General features: G+C 39.0%; 2 protein-coding genes and 1 long non-coding RNA gene across 5 annotated transcripts in view; 2 read left to right on the plus strand and 1 right to left on the minus strand.

Moving 5' to 3' along the window:
- The window catches only part of LOC140927422 (uncharacterized), a 36,232-nt gene that overhangs the window by 15,448 nt on the left and 3,876 nt on the right, over positions 1-16,908 (minus strand). Inside the window, exon 2 of the long non-coding RNA XR_012164561.1 lies at positions 7,987-8,151. This is a non-coding gene — a long non-coding RNA (uncharacterized lncRNA). The remainder of the gene's footprint in view (positions 1-7,986; positions 8,152-16,908) is intronic.
- On the plus strand, positions 1,307-10,525 carry LOC140927421 (uncharacterized). 3 transcript variants are annotated; one of them, XM_073377068.1, is made up of 3 exons: positions 1,307-1,537; positions 3,049-3,189; positions 7,997-10,525. In XM_073377068.1, the coding sequence occupies exon 3, from the start codon at positions 8,020-8,022 to the stop codon at positions 9,301-9,303; it is 1,284 nt and encodes a 427-aa protein (XP_073233169.1). In that variant the 5' UTR covers positions 1,307-1,537; positions 3,049-3,189; positions 7,997-8,019; the 3' UTR covers positions 9,304-10,525. The 3 variants fall into 3 exon arrangements, with proteins under 3 accessions (XP_073233169.1, XP_073233171.1, XP_073233170.1); XM_073377070.1 differs by having other exon boundaries at positions 1,307-1,474; XM_073377069.1 differs by lacking the exon at positions 1,307-1,537 and adding an exon at positions 2,588-2,926.
- LOC140926492 (uncharacterized) overlaps positions 15,601-16,908 on the plus strand; it is a 1,408-nt gene continuing 100 nt past the window's right edge. The window contains exon 1 of the mRNA XM_073376224.1: positions 15,601-16,908. This exon is cut by the window's right edge and continues 100 nt beyond it. Within this exon, the coding sequence (XP_073232325.1) occupies positions 15,628-16,773 (1,146 nt within the window). The 5' untranslated portion in view covers positions 15,601-15,627 and the 3' untranslated portion in view covers positions 16,774-16,908.

Raw genomic sequence — 16,908 nt, forward strand, 5'->3', positions numbered from 1 at the left:
AGAAAACGAAGAAACGAATAGAAAAAAAAACGTCCCTCTGATTCAAGCCCATCTGAGTCTCTTTTTCTCCACTGGAAGCTCTTGAAGCTTTGTATCTGAATTCTAGGCCACACAATTGTCGGAAAAGTCAAATTTTGAGACTCTCGAAGGTGTCGTCCCGACTAAAGCACGAGTTCCAAGCAAGATATGAAACCATGCTTAATTACCCCCCTCCCGCTCCCGCTCCCGCTCCCGCCCCTAGTCGATTTGAAAAATTTTGTTTATAAGCTGCAATGTTTTCAAGTTGTGGCCCAAAAAAAAAAACATGCAAAGAGTTTTGATATGAAATTTGATTTAAATTTCTAAAGAGTTATTATTTCTATTGATCTGAATTACACAGCATCTTAAAACTGAATCTCCGACATCTCCCCATGATAACAACCTCGAACCCAGGGCCTTTTCTGCATCCAACTAACGGCTTGGTGAAGCCGTTGACAAGACAGTTGCGATGCTAAGAAGCGTACAGTATTAATCATGTGAGACATGAGGTCGTAAAGTGAAAATCTACCGTCCCTCCATGAAACTCTTTTTAAAAAAAGATCTCTTTTTATAGACAATCCGATTCTTGTCTTTGCCATTTTAGCGACCGTTGTAATCATCTATTCAGTTCACAGAAAATCTGTGGAATTTTTAGCTGATCGAATTTGGAAAATTCTAGATTGAAGTATGAAATATGCTGATACAAAACCTGAGAAAAAACTTATTGTTTAAAAACTAGATAATTCAGGAAATCTTCTTGATTTCAAGTAACCACGGTAATTGACTGTTGAATTTAAAAAAAATTAATAGGGAGCTTAAGGAACGACAACAACGACTGTGGCGAAAACGTCTCTAAGAAACTTAATTCACGTTGTTTCAAGATTCATCGCTTCAGTTTTCAAATTTTGCTGATTTTTTTTTTGTGGAGTTGAATTCCAAAGGACTGTATCTAAGTTTAAAAAAAGAATTAGAAAGTCGTTGTCTTGTGTTCACGTCGTCATCAAAATGTGAAAGTAGGATTTTTACGTGGTGGTCGTGTAACGACGGCAAAGAAATGTACAAAACAGCGTCATGCGCGCGCGTGCACATTTTTGGGGGCCAATCAACCAATTGCTTTTTACCGTTCTCGTTGCCGTCGACGTCGTCGATTAAGGTGAACGTTGCGAATCGTCTCGTGTGACATCACCCGTAACTTAGTATTGCACTACAAAGACAGGTGTTGCCTATAAATAGACACCATTAACTAAACTCTACTGACAATTTGCATTCTACTTTTAATTGGAATATTTTTTCATGCATGTTTAATAAACCTATGACAAATTACATACCTGCCTGAGCGAAAAGAGCAGCGAAGCTTGGAGGGTAATCAATTGAGTCATTGACTATTAAATCGCAGAACTTAGAGGAAGCGAAGCAGCAATCTTTCGGCGGAATCAACTCTTGGAGACTCTTGGAGGTAAGCCTTATGTTTACAAGACGGATAAAGCTAGCATATACCACGAAACAGGAAAAGGAAAAGGTATCACGGTCGATTTAGAGATATATATTTCTGATGAACTCATTGTGTTTTGAAATCTTAGACTAGTAACATAGGCATTAGACGTTGTATTTGCTGCAATCATTTCTTATTAAAGACACTTCGTTTTTTAAAAGAAAAATCATTACACAGCATCTTAAAATTGAATCCCCCCGACGCGACTCTTTTCAAAATTCCTAATAAGTATGCACTTTGGCTCTTAGCTGATTCGAATGAAGATTATGTCGTATTGCATTTAAGAAGATCTGACACGTCGTAAGAATCATAGATGAATAGACGGAAGTCTGGACACGTAGCAAGCTAAAAAGAACTAAAAACAACAAGCTGTTCTGTCAATCTAATACAAGTTATTAAAAGCGAGAGTAAATTTGTACCATTTTTTTCCACCACAACGTAGATGACGATGCAAATTCAGTTAAAGATGCAACGATTATAAGACGAGGTTTTGTGTTGTCAATAAATCTAATGCTGAGGGAAACGCTCTTGAAAATATTCATAATGAGTGGCAAATTTTTGCAAAAGTCTTCTAAAGCGCTAAACATTAACAAGGAACAAGCATCATTATTGCTTAGAAACGTGGACAGCTGATGAAATCAATAAATGTAGACGAAATGTTACTAAACATTCAACTCTTAAACTGAAACGACGATAAGCTAAGTTCACCGTAAGTTGAACGTTTATTATCGCTTCAAAGAACTTGGCAGCAAAGAACTGTTCTTCGCCCGGGCAGACTACACATCATTTACCTATGGCCATAGGGTTAAAAGATGTTTTTCTCCATTTAGGCAAAAGAACTCGAGAAAACATACTGAAACCAATTTACAACACAAACCTTCAAAATGCTCTTCGGTTTGTTTGTATCAATAGCGTTTCGCTCAGCTGGTTTCAATTCTATCTAAGCACGCTGTTTTGAATGGCCATTATATCGAACTATTGTTTCAGGCTCAAAAATCCTGCTATTGCAAAAATTAAAACACAGCTTTACAAAAGCTATCAGGCTTAATATAATGGGTCACTAATGACACACCAGCGTTGCCCTAATTACAAATCCTACAATTTGAATCGCCGTGTTTGACACGAAAAAGTAAATGATAATTCTTCACAACGATACAGCCGATGTTTAAGACCAGAAGTGATCTTCTTTGAAGCGAATAGACATCACAACATTTTTTCCTCGCTGCCTTTCCGGTTTGTGCAAGATTCTTTGTTTGTATAACGGCGGTGGAATTCTGGGCTCTTGAGCGGCTTAGCCAAAGTTCGAATCTACAATTTAAGTCTCGATAAGTCGCCCTTTTAACACAGCTACATGTACAACCACAAGCGAAGTGAGATCTATGCAAAACACAGAAAATTACTTACGGTTTGCCACATGTATGTAGAGGACGTTTGCATCGATATGCAAATGAAACTAACAGCTAGCTCTAAACGTTAAATGTGCTCTTAAGTTTACTGTAAACAATTTAATGGTGTGCTAATGCCTTCCTCCTTCACAGAAACTTAAAGAAAAACATCTCGGCAAAGCGACGGAACCACGGAACAGCAGCTAATTAGGACCCTGAGATTCTACACTTGAGCCGTGAAGTAGAAACAGACTCGAAACAAACAACAGCAATCATGGATACCTTACAGCAAAGGTGAGTAAAGTATTGTGGTAAAGGCCACTTATACAAGCCACCTCTATTTAGTATATATACACGATTCAGGTGATCGCTATAAGATGTTCACATTCTCTGACTACATTCCCTTTAAAGCGACCATTTTTATATTCTTAGCCTCCAAGCAACGTCTTCCACGAGAGCGTTAAGACTGTTAGCTCGCAGGTCTTGATTCTTCTCATAATGATGACTATTTATTTGGCGGGTTTTCCCGCGAGTGTCAATACGAGACCATCGAAGTCTCACGACAGGATCGTGACGGAAGCTTCCTTACAGAGTGGGGTTACTCGCCAGCTCGTGGCTAACACCTTCGTCTTTCGCATATGACGCTAGCATTTTTCAAACGTAACTCTTTGGAATAATGGTTTGGAAAAAAAAATACCCCCAAACCCCTCGATATAACGAACCCCTACATAACGAAGTCCACGGTATAACGAATGATTTTCTTTACTCCAGTAACAGCAAAATCTATGAAAAACAACCTCGATATAAAGAAACCTCGTCACAGCGAACAAATTTTGTCGGTCCATTGGCGGTTCGTTATATCGAGGTTCCACCGTACAAAGCACACACGCGAAACATTACATGACCACCAAGCACACCTTTCCATAATTTGTATGTAGATTGCGTAACAGGTGTTGAGAGGCGCGGAGGGCGGAGGAAACCACGCGCGCGTCCACGTCCCACCAATTTTTTTGCGCGCGTTGCTTCTCAAGCGCCTCTGGCTAAGGCTAATCAAGGCGTTTAGGTACTGGGTTTGATTGAAGTGTACTCTCTTATTGGTCGAGGAAGTGGCGAGTCAATCACAAAGCGAACTGAACAATCTAAAACCAAAGAACATCTCGGCACTCGCCTGCAAAGAGCTCTGTAGGCACTAAATTGTTCTTGCGACTTTCCAAATGCTATAAGGTCAGGTATATTCTGACCTCTTTTGATATCTTAAAAGAGAGACGAGAGATATGATTTTGAGTGTCAGGGACGAAGTTAATTATGTAACGTGCCATCACTGACTTGACGATGATTTTCTAAAGTCTGTACGACGAATCAAACTCCGAAAGTTCGCCACATGTAGGGGATACGGATTCCAGAGACGGGGAATTTTTTGCTAGTGGAATCCGGAATCCTGGGCTTTGGATTCCGGAATACAGCTCAAGGAATCCGGAATCCCACTAACGAATGGAATCCAGAATCCAAGACTCTTTTGGATTCCCTTACTTGAGTCAAGAAAATGTCGGACCACCGTACCAATCATTTTTTCTATCACCAGCCGCTGTTTGGAAAATGCGCCCGCGCTCCTCCGTCCGCGCTCAATCGTACAGTTTTTAGACTCGTTTCCTGTACTTTATGGCACTTTTATCACTTTCCATCATAAAAAGGAAAAAACATGAGTATTTTAAATTGAGGTTTAAAAGCCACCTCCAGTTGTTGCTTCATTTTACAGTTGTGCTTTCAGACTGCGTAGCCAATGAGTTAAACAGTTTAACGATTTAAAATTTTGTCTTACGCGCTTAGTATTTTCCTCAACGTAAATCCCTTTGTTTCAAATAAATTTCATGACAGAAAAAAAAAATACAGACGACTAGCTCCTAGAAATTCCCCTTATTCATTTATCCATAGAAAGTTATCAAAAAATAATTCATGCACACGAGTTGACCAGTTTGTTGTTTTTCCTATTAAGCTATTTGGCCTCGAACCGGAGGTACATTAAAAAGCCGTTCGTAACTCTTTGTCTTCGAAAGAAGAATGTTTATACATTAAACGCTTGGCGTGAAAATTAACGCGAATAAAATTGATGTTTTTTTCCTCGCGGTAATAATTTCTGAGGTATAAATTACGCACTAATTTTGTACGCGCGTTATAATGCACGGTTAAAACATTCTTTCATTTAGGCACGCTTGTAATAGGCCTAACAAATACCGCTCGGAATTAGGAATTATGAATGATTTACAGGGCTTAGAAGATATTATTTACATTTGCTTATATCCTAATACGAAACGTAGGTTGGAGTTTGAAAGAAATATATTTAATATGCAAAGAAAACATCCTCATTATAAGGAGCAGGTGCAATCTAGGAGAGTGTGAGGTTTATTTGACATCCAAATTCAAGACTTTCAAACTATAATTGACTTTCACAAAACGAAGCAGGCAGAGTGACTTCGTCGGATTAAGCCTCACTGGGTACAATACCGTGAATTCAACCAGGAATTTTTCAGTAAGTAAGTCTTCTTACACATTTTCTGTTCTCAAGCTTTATTTTGCTTTCAATTTTCTGAACGACGCACATTTCTTTACACAGACACTTACGCCGGAATGAGCTAAATATAACCTTTAAAATTTCAGTCTTCTCGGGAATCAGTTTTCTTGCATGAATTCAGTTTAGTCCACCTTTGCCTCAAATCTCGTTTCGACTGCAGAAGATACATTTGTGTGAATAATTCCTGTTTTATACAAAATCGGAATCATTCCATTGAGTTTGCCCTGAACAAACAAGGGAGAATCTCAACTCGAAGAACTCTGAATTCAATTCTGTATGTAGCTCGACGACATTTACCCTCAGGTCGAAAAACCAGACCCTTCACTTTAAATTTGCCGTTCACCTTTCCATCCTTGATTCATTCGTATTTGCGCCTCATTAAGTGAACTGTTTCAACATTAAGATTTTCCGCACCAATTTTCATCCACTCCATGTTTTTTTTCAATAATTGCACTGAGAGATATCGTAACGAAGTACAACCTGAAAATGGCATATCTCAACCATCTTCACACTGACACTAACAAACAATCCAGTACCTGACGACTACTGTTTACCTTTAAACGATTAAAGAGATTATATACAGTAAAAATTTTCAAGTACAAGGTTTAATGAACTTCAAATTCAGAATAATTTAGTTTCGGCTAGCCAGAAGGAAAGTGTGCCTTAAAGGGAAAATGAAACTTGACAACTTGAAATATGGCGTGGGAAGAAAATATTGAAACTGTATTCAGGTTTTGAACCCCAGGTTTTTCAAGCGAGAGTTTTCAAGGTTATGAAAAATAAAATCCAACGCCTTATTCGAGCTAAACCAATTTAGATTTGAGTTTATTATCATTTTCAGTCTTCCACATTCAGAAAGGATAAAAGTCAGTTACTCATCGAGAGCATTCATATCCCGGAATGCTTAGCTTACTAAAATTTTTTGCCCACAGCAATAAGTATGCATATGTCGAATTTAATACACTTAAAAATCAATATACAGTACAAAATTACCGTTACTATGCAACAAATCAGCATCGTCTAGTTGTGCAACCTGAGGAAAATGAGCTAATTAATACTTTTTTTTTTCGCTTTCGTAACTACGGCACGTATGAGTTTTGTTCTAATTTTTCGGCGAAGGCCACCAAGGGAATGAAAAGTAATCATTGACATCCTCCCAAAATCAGAATCCTTTGTAATTCATCTATGCATGGTGTTTCACAGATATGAAGAAAAAATTTTATACAAGTCATGTTCTGTGTTTTGTAATGCTGTGTCCACACTCATGATACCGGATAGCTTTTGCGCCGGCATGAAAACCAGATACGGCTTCTGTTCACATATAAGAACGCTGATTTCAGCGCGATTTCTGTAACGAAGCGAAGCTGCGCTGTGCCGATCTCTAACGTGGAAAGTCACAAATTGGATAGGTGTTCATACTATGCCAGAAAGCTTTTGTGCCGGCAAGAAAACCAGATACGGCTTCTGTTCCCACATAAGAACGCTGATTTCAGCGCAATTTCTATAACGAAGCGAAGCTACGACGCACTGATCTCTAAAGTGGAGAGTCACATATCGGATATAGTTTTTGATAGCCTTTGGTCTCGGCACGAAAAGTTATCCGCTATAGTCTAAACATAGCCTGCGATTTTTTTCTCTAATTAGTTGAAACAGAAATGAAGATTCCGCTGCTTAAAGGGGAGTAAAGTCGGACACCATACAAATTTTGGACAAAAAAATAACAAAGGCTGCCAAGTTCGGAACCAAAAAATTAACAAGCTTGTCTACCAACACATTGAGTCCTGTATTAATTTTTCGCTGTGACAAGAAAAAAAGAAGTTTAAGGTAGACAATAAAGAGGAAAGCTAATCCTCTTTAATCGCAGTGAAAATATTATCTTGAATCTTGAAAGACAATCATTTATTGACTCGTCTTTCTAATTTAAATCAGTAAATTAAGCTGCTAAGATTAGCTAAAATTAGCAGCTTGTTGAATAAATTATTCACGAGACTATAGAACAACAGTAACAACACAACACAGGTCGGGCAAATCTCGAGAGACAATTGGTTCGATTTCTTAGAGGCTTTTGACCTTTTCTGCAGCGTTGTCGCAAATTTTTTCTGCGATACTGGTATCGGTCTTGCGGCCAACAACACAGGTACCCCAAGCTCACAAGTGAGCCTTAAATAACGATCGCTAAAATCCCCACACAAACCCTTATAACGTTTCTGTTATGCAACAGCGTTTCTCACTCGTGAACTTGGGGTACCTGTGCCAAGAAAGGAAAAAAACGTGCAAATAATATTTTTGCTAGGGCCTCTCCTGACCTGCGCTTGAGAGTGACTGGGGAAGAAGTGTTGAATAAGAACATGGACTCACATTCGGAAGACCACCTCTCAAGCCCAAAACTGAAAATCGAACTGAAATTCGTAATTCAATTTGTACTTCGTTCAAGTTAAACTCGAAATCTGTCGTTCTAGGTTCCTTTACTAAAAGTTCCCTTAGTAAAACGCAATGCTCTGACAAAACATTTTTTCTCTTACCTTATTCCAGGATTCATAGACTGTCAGTTGCCTATGGCTGTGCCTACAGGACGAGATATGACCTGGCTCCAGACAGGATGGGAACAAAATCAGGGCCGTTCTAGTCACATAAGGCACTATCGTCCGCCAGCACCAAGCGAAAAAGGAGCCAGCAGAAATTCGCTTCTGCAATGCAACAAAATGTCCGTCAAAATCAGACAAATTGACGACAAAGCTCAGCAAATACGTTTTAAATACGGAAAGAGCAATCTTGAACGGAATTTTAAGAAAGGAGTGGACCTAACTCCGTTTGTTACTAAAGTGCAGATTAGAAAGATGAGAGAACGAGACGGGGTCAAACCAGTAAGAGATACAACGGAGGGTGGAAGAGTTCGTTTTGCTACGGAAAGCGACAAAAACCAATTGGACGTTGATACTGCCGATAAAAACACTCTTTCAAGTCACGCTGGAATCGAAAATGATACCGCAACCAACGAAGAAAATACAAAAGATGAAGGCACTTTTGCTGAGGATATAATAGCCGTTCAAGTGGAAACAAACACAGAAAAAACTAATTATCTTTATCCGCCTGAGATATCCGAAAAAGATCGCGAAGACGTCCAAAATGTTATTAAAACTCTATCCCGCAGATTCCGAAATCCTATCGAGGCATCCCGCGGGAAAATTCCTGCGGCAAGACCCACGGCAGCCTTTGCTAAGCCCACAAAAGGCGAAATAGCTTTAAGCATTAAAGGACCGATATTACTTGCGCCCGTATCTAAAACTGCCATAGCAACGGCGCAGGCAAGCGAAAGACTGAGTCGACTGGAGGATACGAGATCGCTGTCCGAATTTGCGGGCTCAAGAAATGGCCGAGCCCGCCCTCGACCTATTTCTTCGGTCAGCGACAGTGTTATCATAACCGGAAGGAACATACACGCGTCTGGGAGATGGTTAGGAAGTGAGCATGCGCCGAATAGCTCGCTCAACCAGAATAACCGCCTATGCCATTCGTGTAATGAACAACGCAGTGCACGTTTTGACTCAAGCATAGCCAAGCAGAGGGCGAAAAGTGCCCTGTGCGGGAGGATAAATGAACGAAGAAAAAGCGAGGGTTGTGCTCCCCACATGTTTCACCAATACCCAGTAAAAGCGCACGGTAAAACTGTGGAAAATGGTGCGCTGAGCCCTAAGCGACGCCAAAAGATGCGCAGTGGAATGATATCTCCGTTTGAACTGCAAGTTCACTTGGATCAGTTAAAATCTTGTGACTTCGGCTCCCCAGTTCCCCCGCCTTCACTGTCGAACTCAGACGATGAAGAGATCATCATGCCATAGTCAGACTACTTCATTGCTGTAAATACAGAACTGAAAAAATACGCTCTAAAAATACTTCCCGACAATATGTGATTCGGGTCTGGCCATCTTCCTGTCACATAACGATGCGCTATCGGTAGAGAGAGTCTAGGGACAATTGTCAGCGCATGCCCAAGATAAACTCATGGCAGTGGACATCTCGCCCTCGCCTTGTGCGTTTCACATAGCTATCATAAAATGCTGCGAAATAAAAGAGTGATGCTGACTAAAATATAGTCAAGTAAATCAATAAATACGAGATCGTACATGTACATTGTATTACTTAGAAACGTTTTTTCTACGATTTTGCCTCACGGAAGTGCCAAGGAATGTCAAACTGCGGTCAATCTGCGGGTCCCAGTTGCGACCCTTTTGTTCTATACTTAGAATCACTGCCCGTTCCGCTGGACAAGGGTAGCGAAGATTCTGAGGACGGGATTGGTCAGCTGACTTTGCATTTCAGACCACGTGATATTATATTCTGGAAAACTTTTTCATTGGAAAAGTCCACTTTCAAGTTCCCCGACCGCAGAATAGAAGCGGTGAAGACCCATTTTTACAGGGTTAGCTTCAATCTGAAGCGAATACATTCACAAATTCCAGCGCGACGACCTGTTTGCAACTCTGTCTATTGTTTAATTTCAAATTCAGGTCATCTCGCTGACGGTATTTGTGGCAATTTTACTTTAAGTCGAGGCTAACCACGTATAATTGGTCATTAGAGTCTGTATTAAGCGGAAATATCGAAAAGGACTATTTCACTCTATTTACGGGTATATAAATACATAAGTTCGAAAAAGACCAAATAAGATATCCGTTGAGAACATTCCATGACTTAAAACAAAAAGGGTACGCAATGCCGATAAGCTAGGAAAGAAACCACCGCTGTCATGCGCAGAGTAATGAGTAGTAGAGCTTTTTGAGAAATCTGCGCGCTTGTCAAGTAGAAAAAAATGCACGCGTGGCATGCGTTTCAAGGTGGATCCTTTGAGACACTAGAGTAACCAACATCCATTTTCTTCAAACATTATAAGTATATAATCAAGAGAAAAAGTTATGAGAGTTGATAAAATGGTCACCAAAGGGGAAAATGCGTGATCTTTTAACAAATTCTCTCAACTAATTCTTCAAGGAAATGTAAGGTGATCAGTCAGGAGAATTTGTATGTGGATATTGCAGGTAGGCTAGAAGAAAACAACTAGGAAAACCGTGGTATACATGTGTATTCAAAGGGTCAACTTCAAATAATGAGATGAAGTCGCGTAAGCAAGTAAAAGATTTACAAATAAACTGAAAAATTATAAGACTCGGTATTTTTTTTGGAAAAATAAAAATGTTTGCATGTTTGCCGGTTTGGTGGGAGTAAGAGGAGCTGGAAAGCAACGCGCAGGCTCTTTTTCAAACATCTACCACGCAGGCTAGGAATGAACATGTTAAGGTTAACTTGGAAGACTATGAAATTTGTCTTGTTGGAGCGTTAAGTGTCACGTGGAAGCTTACTTTTGTTTACTATAGTAACCTTCAACGCTTCAAACGCCCATTTATGTCAAAATAGTCCATTTAAATTGTTTTAAAATAACGTGCCAAGTCTCTTAAGTCATATTTGCGCAAATACCGTATTGAACCACTACGGATTATTGTCATGAAACCATCCAATTAGAAAAGATTATCATTCTTTCTTCTTACTCGAGCGCCGTCGCGACTAACCTGACTTAACGGAGAGATTCTGGAACAAACGATCAATTTTTCACGTGATCACAACACTTATCTCTCTCTCTCTTTCTTTCATTCACCGATTCCAGCACGTCTACCGAGTCGGTCTCAGTTCACACCAAAACAGCAGCCATTATGAACTAAAGGTTTTTAGCCAGTTACACTTAATTAAAAGAAAACAATACAGTCAAGAGGAGAGTGTTTTCTTATCCTGTGATCGGGGAGACGAAATGTCTGAAACAGTTTTACTTCAAGCTATTCCAACCCTTCAAAGCTCGTGAAAATTAAAAAGAGTATGGCAGCTTTTAAAAACAGCTTCAATAAGCTATGGCGAGTTGCAACATTTACGGCACAAGCTAAAATGTTCCCTTCATTGTCCGCTATGGATTTTTAAAACCAAATTTGAGAGCGTTTTGAAGGAAGAATCACTTAGATCTGTCGATAATTTATTCCAAGACCACCGAAGCAAGGTTTGATCAAAATTAGTTTTTTGGATAAAAAATAAAATGAAAAAAAGAGAAGAAAAACGGCTAACTAAATTTTTGTTTTTAGCCTGCAAATTCGTGACGGTGTCTGATAGCCCGAGGCTAGTGAATTTTACTAGTAGGCTGGTGAATTCCGTTCTTAAATTGCCGAACGGGCGAGTAAAGTTTCTTGGGGAATTCAGATTACAGAAGAACTGTAATCAATTTCTAAGTGTCAAGGAGTGGTACACTCTAAAAGCGACAATTAATTAACATTTTTAATGGTTTAAAAAACCGTTTCCAAGACAGTTTCTCCTTAACAAGAAGCGTCTCTAAGACAAAACATTTTATCTTTTTAGTTTAGAACCACGCTTTGTCGGATAAAGCGAAGTATCGCTTAAAAATGGAACGTTAAAAATGTGCCTTGACGGGAAAATTTACTCTAACAATGGAAACCAGGGTGGTTTTGTGATTGATGGTGTGAAGTTGAAATACAACAACAACAACAACAACAAATTTTATTGAAAATCGGAAAATAACTAATTACATTACTTTCCCACCCGCAAATAGCTTATGAACTAATCGAGGCGGGGGGAGCTGAACACAATTTACAAAACAAGATTTATATATAGATGGACTAAATAACAGTGAAGACACTACAATACAGTAAATAGAATTTAAACTAACATAAAACAAGGCATGTACATAACGATTACGAAGAGAGGCTAACCTAAAGTATTAAATAACTTAATAAGACGGGAGACTTCGACATAATCATCTTCTGACCGCAAAAAATTTAGTAATAATTCCTTTATTTTTTTACGAAAGGACGAACGTTTAAGTATTTTAATCGAATACGGAATAGAGTTCCAAATTTGGGCACCGATTCTCGTGAAAAAGGCATACATTTTATCGGTTCTAGAGAACTTAACATAAAACGAGTCGCTAGAGACAGATCTTGTTCTGTAGTTATGAATCTGACTTGTTTTAACGAACTGATTGAGAATACTAACTGGTGCTATCTGTCTGTTGATATCATACAATAAATAGCTACAATCTCTGAAAAATATGCTAGACAGGGGAAGGCAATTTGATTTGAGAAAGAAGGGTACGGCGTGTTCCTTAGACTTACTGAAGTAAATGAGACGTAAGGCCCGTTTTTGTAGAGTTACGATCTTTCTTTGAAATGTCAAGGCACAATTTCCCCAACCACAAATACCATAAGTCAAGTAAGGGACAATTAATGAGTTGTAAACTGAAAGTAAAACACGACGCGGGACATAATGTCGAATTTTAGCTATAATTCCTATCGACTTGCTGATTTTGTGACAGATAGATTCGATATGGTATTTCCATGAAAGATTTGAATCAATCATTAAGCCAAGATATTTTACATAATCTTTCATTTCAAGGTTTGCGTAGGTGTTAGTCACGGAGTCAAAAATTCTAATCCTAGGTATGAAGGAAATATTCTTTTGCCGGGGACGAAAGATTACAAAATTTGATTTTTTTATGTTCAAGGACAGTTTGTTGGCCTTTAGCCATTCGTTGACGTTGCCAAGCTCGCGATTAACAAGTGTTTCGAGTTCCTTTAGGTTGTTATTTGCAAGTATTATACTAGTATCGTCAGCAAATAGATAAAAGGCAAATAACGAAGAGGACTTGTAAATATCATTGATGTACAGTAGGAATAAGAGTGGTCCGAGGACTGAGCCTTGTGGCACGCCGCACAAGGTCGTTTCAGCCTCAGACACAACATTATTAACTTCCGTAGTTTGCTTCCGATCAGTCAGGTATGATCTGAACCAGGAGTTGATTACACCTCTAATACCATAATTTTCAAGTTTAGCTAACAAAATTTCATGGTTAACAGTATCAAAAGCCTTTTTGAGATCGATGAAAACACCGCACGAAAATTTACCGTTGTCCATGTTTTGGAGAATTGTGTTAACAATATCAAGTACAGCATGCTGAGTACTGTGCTTACTGCGAAAACCGTATTGCTGATCATAGAGAATGTTGCAATCTTTGACAAACTTGGTAACTCTGGAGTACATAAGTTTTTCAAAAATCCTGTTATAAATCGAGAGCAGAGAAATAGGTCGGTAGTTTTCGGGCAGCGTGTCATCTTCGTCCTTAAATATCGGGATAATCTTAGCACACTTTAGTTTAGATGGAAAAATCCCTGAGCAAATAGACTGATTAAAAATCGTGGCTAGAGGTACGGATATGACCCTTTTTGCCAATTTCAGCAGCCTAACTGGAGATGAGTAAAGACCATGGGCCTTGTTGTCTTGCAAAACTGAAATTTCTAAATTGATATCTTCCGGAATAATAGGATCAAAGAAGAAAGTGCGATTAAGTGGCGGATCTAAATAATCATAGAATGTATTTATGGTCTGAGGAATTTTGAAAAGGAAATGAAATGAAAAAGGAAATGAAGGAAATGAAGTGAGCAAAATTATCAACGAACGAATCCATTGCGGTCGTGCATTTTTATGATAACGAGTGCAGAAAATAAATGTTTTATATAGTTTGGGTTATTTAAAGCCACTGATATGCTTAATATTTAAGGTTATGTTGATATGACCTCAATTCCATCCTTGGAGACCTATTCAGTCACGACATTTGGTTCTAAGCGAAAATCCTCAATTGTGGCAATTCAAAGGAAAATTGCGTGGAGAGCTTTCCACTGGTGATGTTTGTGGTTTTAACTTCAAAAACTTTAGAGGAAATCCTTTCATTTAACAATTTAAATGAAGCTTATACCCAAGGTGATTGGCTTAAAGATTTACCAAACAAATATTGCCAGCTATTTTATTACGCCGGAGTTATTTTGGCTATGTGAGATTTCACCGTCTCCATAACCGTATATAAGTCATCGTGATAAGATTGCTACAAATGTTACGCCGCTGAATAAGTTAATTACTTAGAAGATTAACATTTCGCAGTATGACAACAAAAATATTTGTGTCTCACTGTGAAGGCAAGTACACGAGAGAAAGCAATAATATTCAATTTGCAGCGTAATCATTTGGCGAAAACAAGCACCGCAAATCCGAGCTGAGGTAAGTAAAGTAGACACAGCTTTACATTCCACACCAGTTCAAATTTTAGTCATTTAAATCGTAACTCTTTCGTTTTAACAATGAGCTGACTTGAAAGTGACTACTAACAAGTTATGTTACTTCATAAAAGTTCGACATTTTATTTCTTGAGCCCGAGCAATAACATGTCACTCGACGGTTTTTTGTTTCACTTTTCACACAACACAATACTCAGGGGGAAAATAAATCTTACATATAAATCTATAAATCTTAAGGTCATTCGTTAACAATTTTCTAGACAATACACTGATTTCCCAAAAAAATTGGCCACAACAGACTACTTGAACCACCGAACTAGGCTTAACGTATTTGCACTTTAATTTACAAATTTACATAACACCTGTATAGTTATTTAGTTGACAAGTTATGAGTTCGCAGTGGTATAGATGGTCATATAATACTAAACTAAGATTTCATCACAACAACAGTTTGTTTAGTTTTACAACAAACGCGAGCAAAACAAACGCCAATTTTGTACTTCGTCGTATTTAAGCCGTCTAGGTCCTAATGCGTTTATTTCAAATACGTTCAACTGATATGTTTGTTGGGTCTTATGGGCGGAACAGAAGCAACACTGAAAAAAAAAACACAGCGAAGAAAAAGAAGTTGCTATAGAGAGCGGGAGCAGCGTTTTGAACGGGGTAGGCAAAGTTACAAAATGTTAAGTCCGGCGTATTTTGTACTACAGGCAGATAAAAACTCGATAATTAGTGAAGTTTTCATTTTTTTACTTGATGCTAACAGGAATGTTTTACGTATCTATCGCAGCTGGCTCACGAAAGTCAAGGAAACCGTTGAAGTTAAATTTAAGAAAACTCTAAAAGGAACACACTGAGAATTACATCAACAACTCGAAGATAGGAAAATCTCATAAACAACTTTCATGGCTTCGATTTGAATGTACACTTGTTCAAAAGGAGAACAGTTGATCCAGAAAAGTTTTGAACTTTAAACTTTAAGAAGCAAGCTATAAACGGTGGAGATTTGACTGCAGCTTCTTTACGCCGCAAAAACGTGGAATTATGCGTGAAAGAAATTCTCTGCCGTACTTGGTGGAAAGAACAAACGCTAGGAACATGTTATATCGCGTCAAAACCCTCGAATCAATTCCAGAACATGTGGGAGAAGATTTTGACGACGATATTTCCTGCGGGTCAAACGAACAAGAAAGCGACTGGAAAGAGATGTCATCTACCATTAGCCTACCGAAAATAGTAAACAAATCACAAAACCGGCGCGCAGATACACCCTCGAGATTCGATCGTCAAGGGATTCGTTTGCCTAGAGCAAATAGCTTTTTGAACGTTGCGAATATGCCGCTCTCCTCGAGAGCAAAAGGCGAGAAACTAAGACGGCCAAGTGATGCGAAAGGCACAAACTACCTCATATGTGAACCAACGGCTGTTGGTCACGCGATGAACGAGGCTAATATATCACGGTACGCTTTTCGAGCAACACTGGACCGAATACCCGAAACCGACGGAGAAAAACTTTTGAACGCTCATGGCAAGAGAAAGTCCAATAGCGGGGAACAGCAAAAATGTGGCTCACCAGAGAAAAACGCAGAAGCAAATATGAAAGCCAACGAAAAATCAGTTGAACAAAGGGAAAAAGTTTCCTCGGTGGCAGAAGACAACACTCACGAAGTTAAAAAGTTGGCGAAATTGAGTCCTGTTATAAGTGGTAACAAAAACAAAGGGACTAATTTGAGAAGTATTGACCTTTATGCCCAGCAAAAAAGCCAATTTGAGCTCAAAGGTGCTCCAACTAGAGTAGCGTTTTCGTACAAAATGATCCAAAATGATCTTGTTAGCAGAGAGCCACCTGATAAACTGCAACACCTAAGCGCTGAAGATGTCGTTTTTCCACGAATTGTTATGTACCAGTGGGAAGTCCACGAGAAACCCAAACTTATCAAACCTATCAGGCCGCGAAAATCGCTCAAAAAGCTTCACAGGATACCCACAGGAAACACAGAACAGGACTACCACCCACCTTGTTTAGAAGAAGTGGGAGAAGACAACTTAAATGACAACGTACTAAGACCAGATAGCTCTGCATTTAAATTTCCACAGGCTCCTCCTCCAACTCCAAAATGCGAAAGTAGTAAGGAACTTTACCTACTAAGGACCAAATCACCAGAACCAAATCGTTCAAAGCTTGGTTAGCCCCTGCCTAGACTCCTTAAGCATAATTACCTTTCGCCATGTTGTCCACGTAAAGTATGAAAAAGGTTGACAGAGTTTCTCCGGGTGATGTCACAGGGCCCAAGTTTGACCGAGCGGTGAACCCCTAACGATTAC

This window comes from Porites lutea, chromosome 2, assembly GCF_958299795.1.
Source record: "Porites lutea chromosome 2, jaPorLute2.1, whole genome shotgun sequence".
NCBI lineage: Eukaryota > Metazoa > Cnidaria > Anthozoa > Scleractinia > Poritidae > Porites > Porites lutea.

Excerpts from the sequence above, each read along its gene's own strand:
- LOC140927421 (XM_073377068.1), top strand. The coding sequence starts at position 8,020 with ATGGCTGTGCCTACAGGACGAGATATGACCTGGCTCCAGACAGGATGG.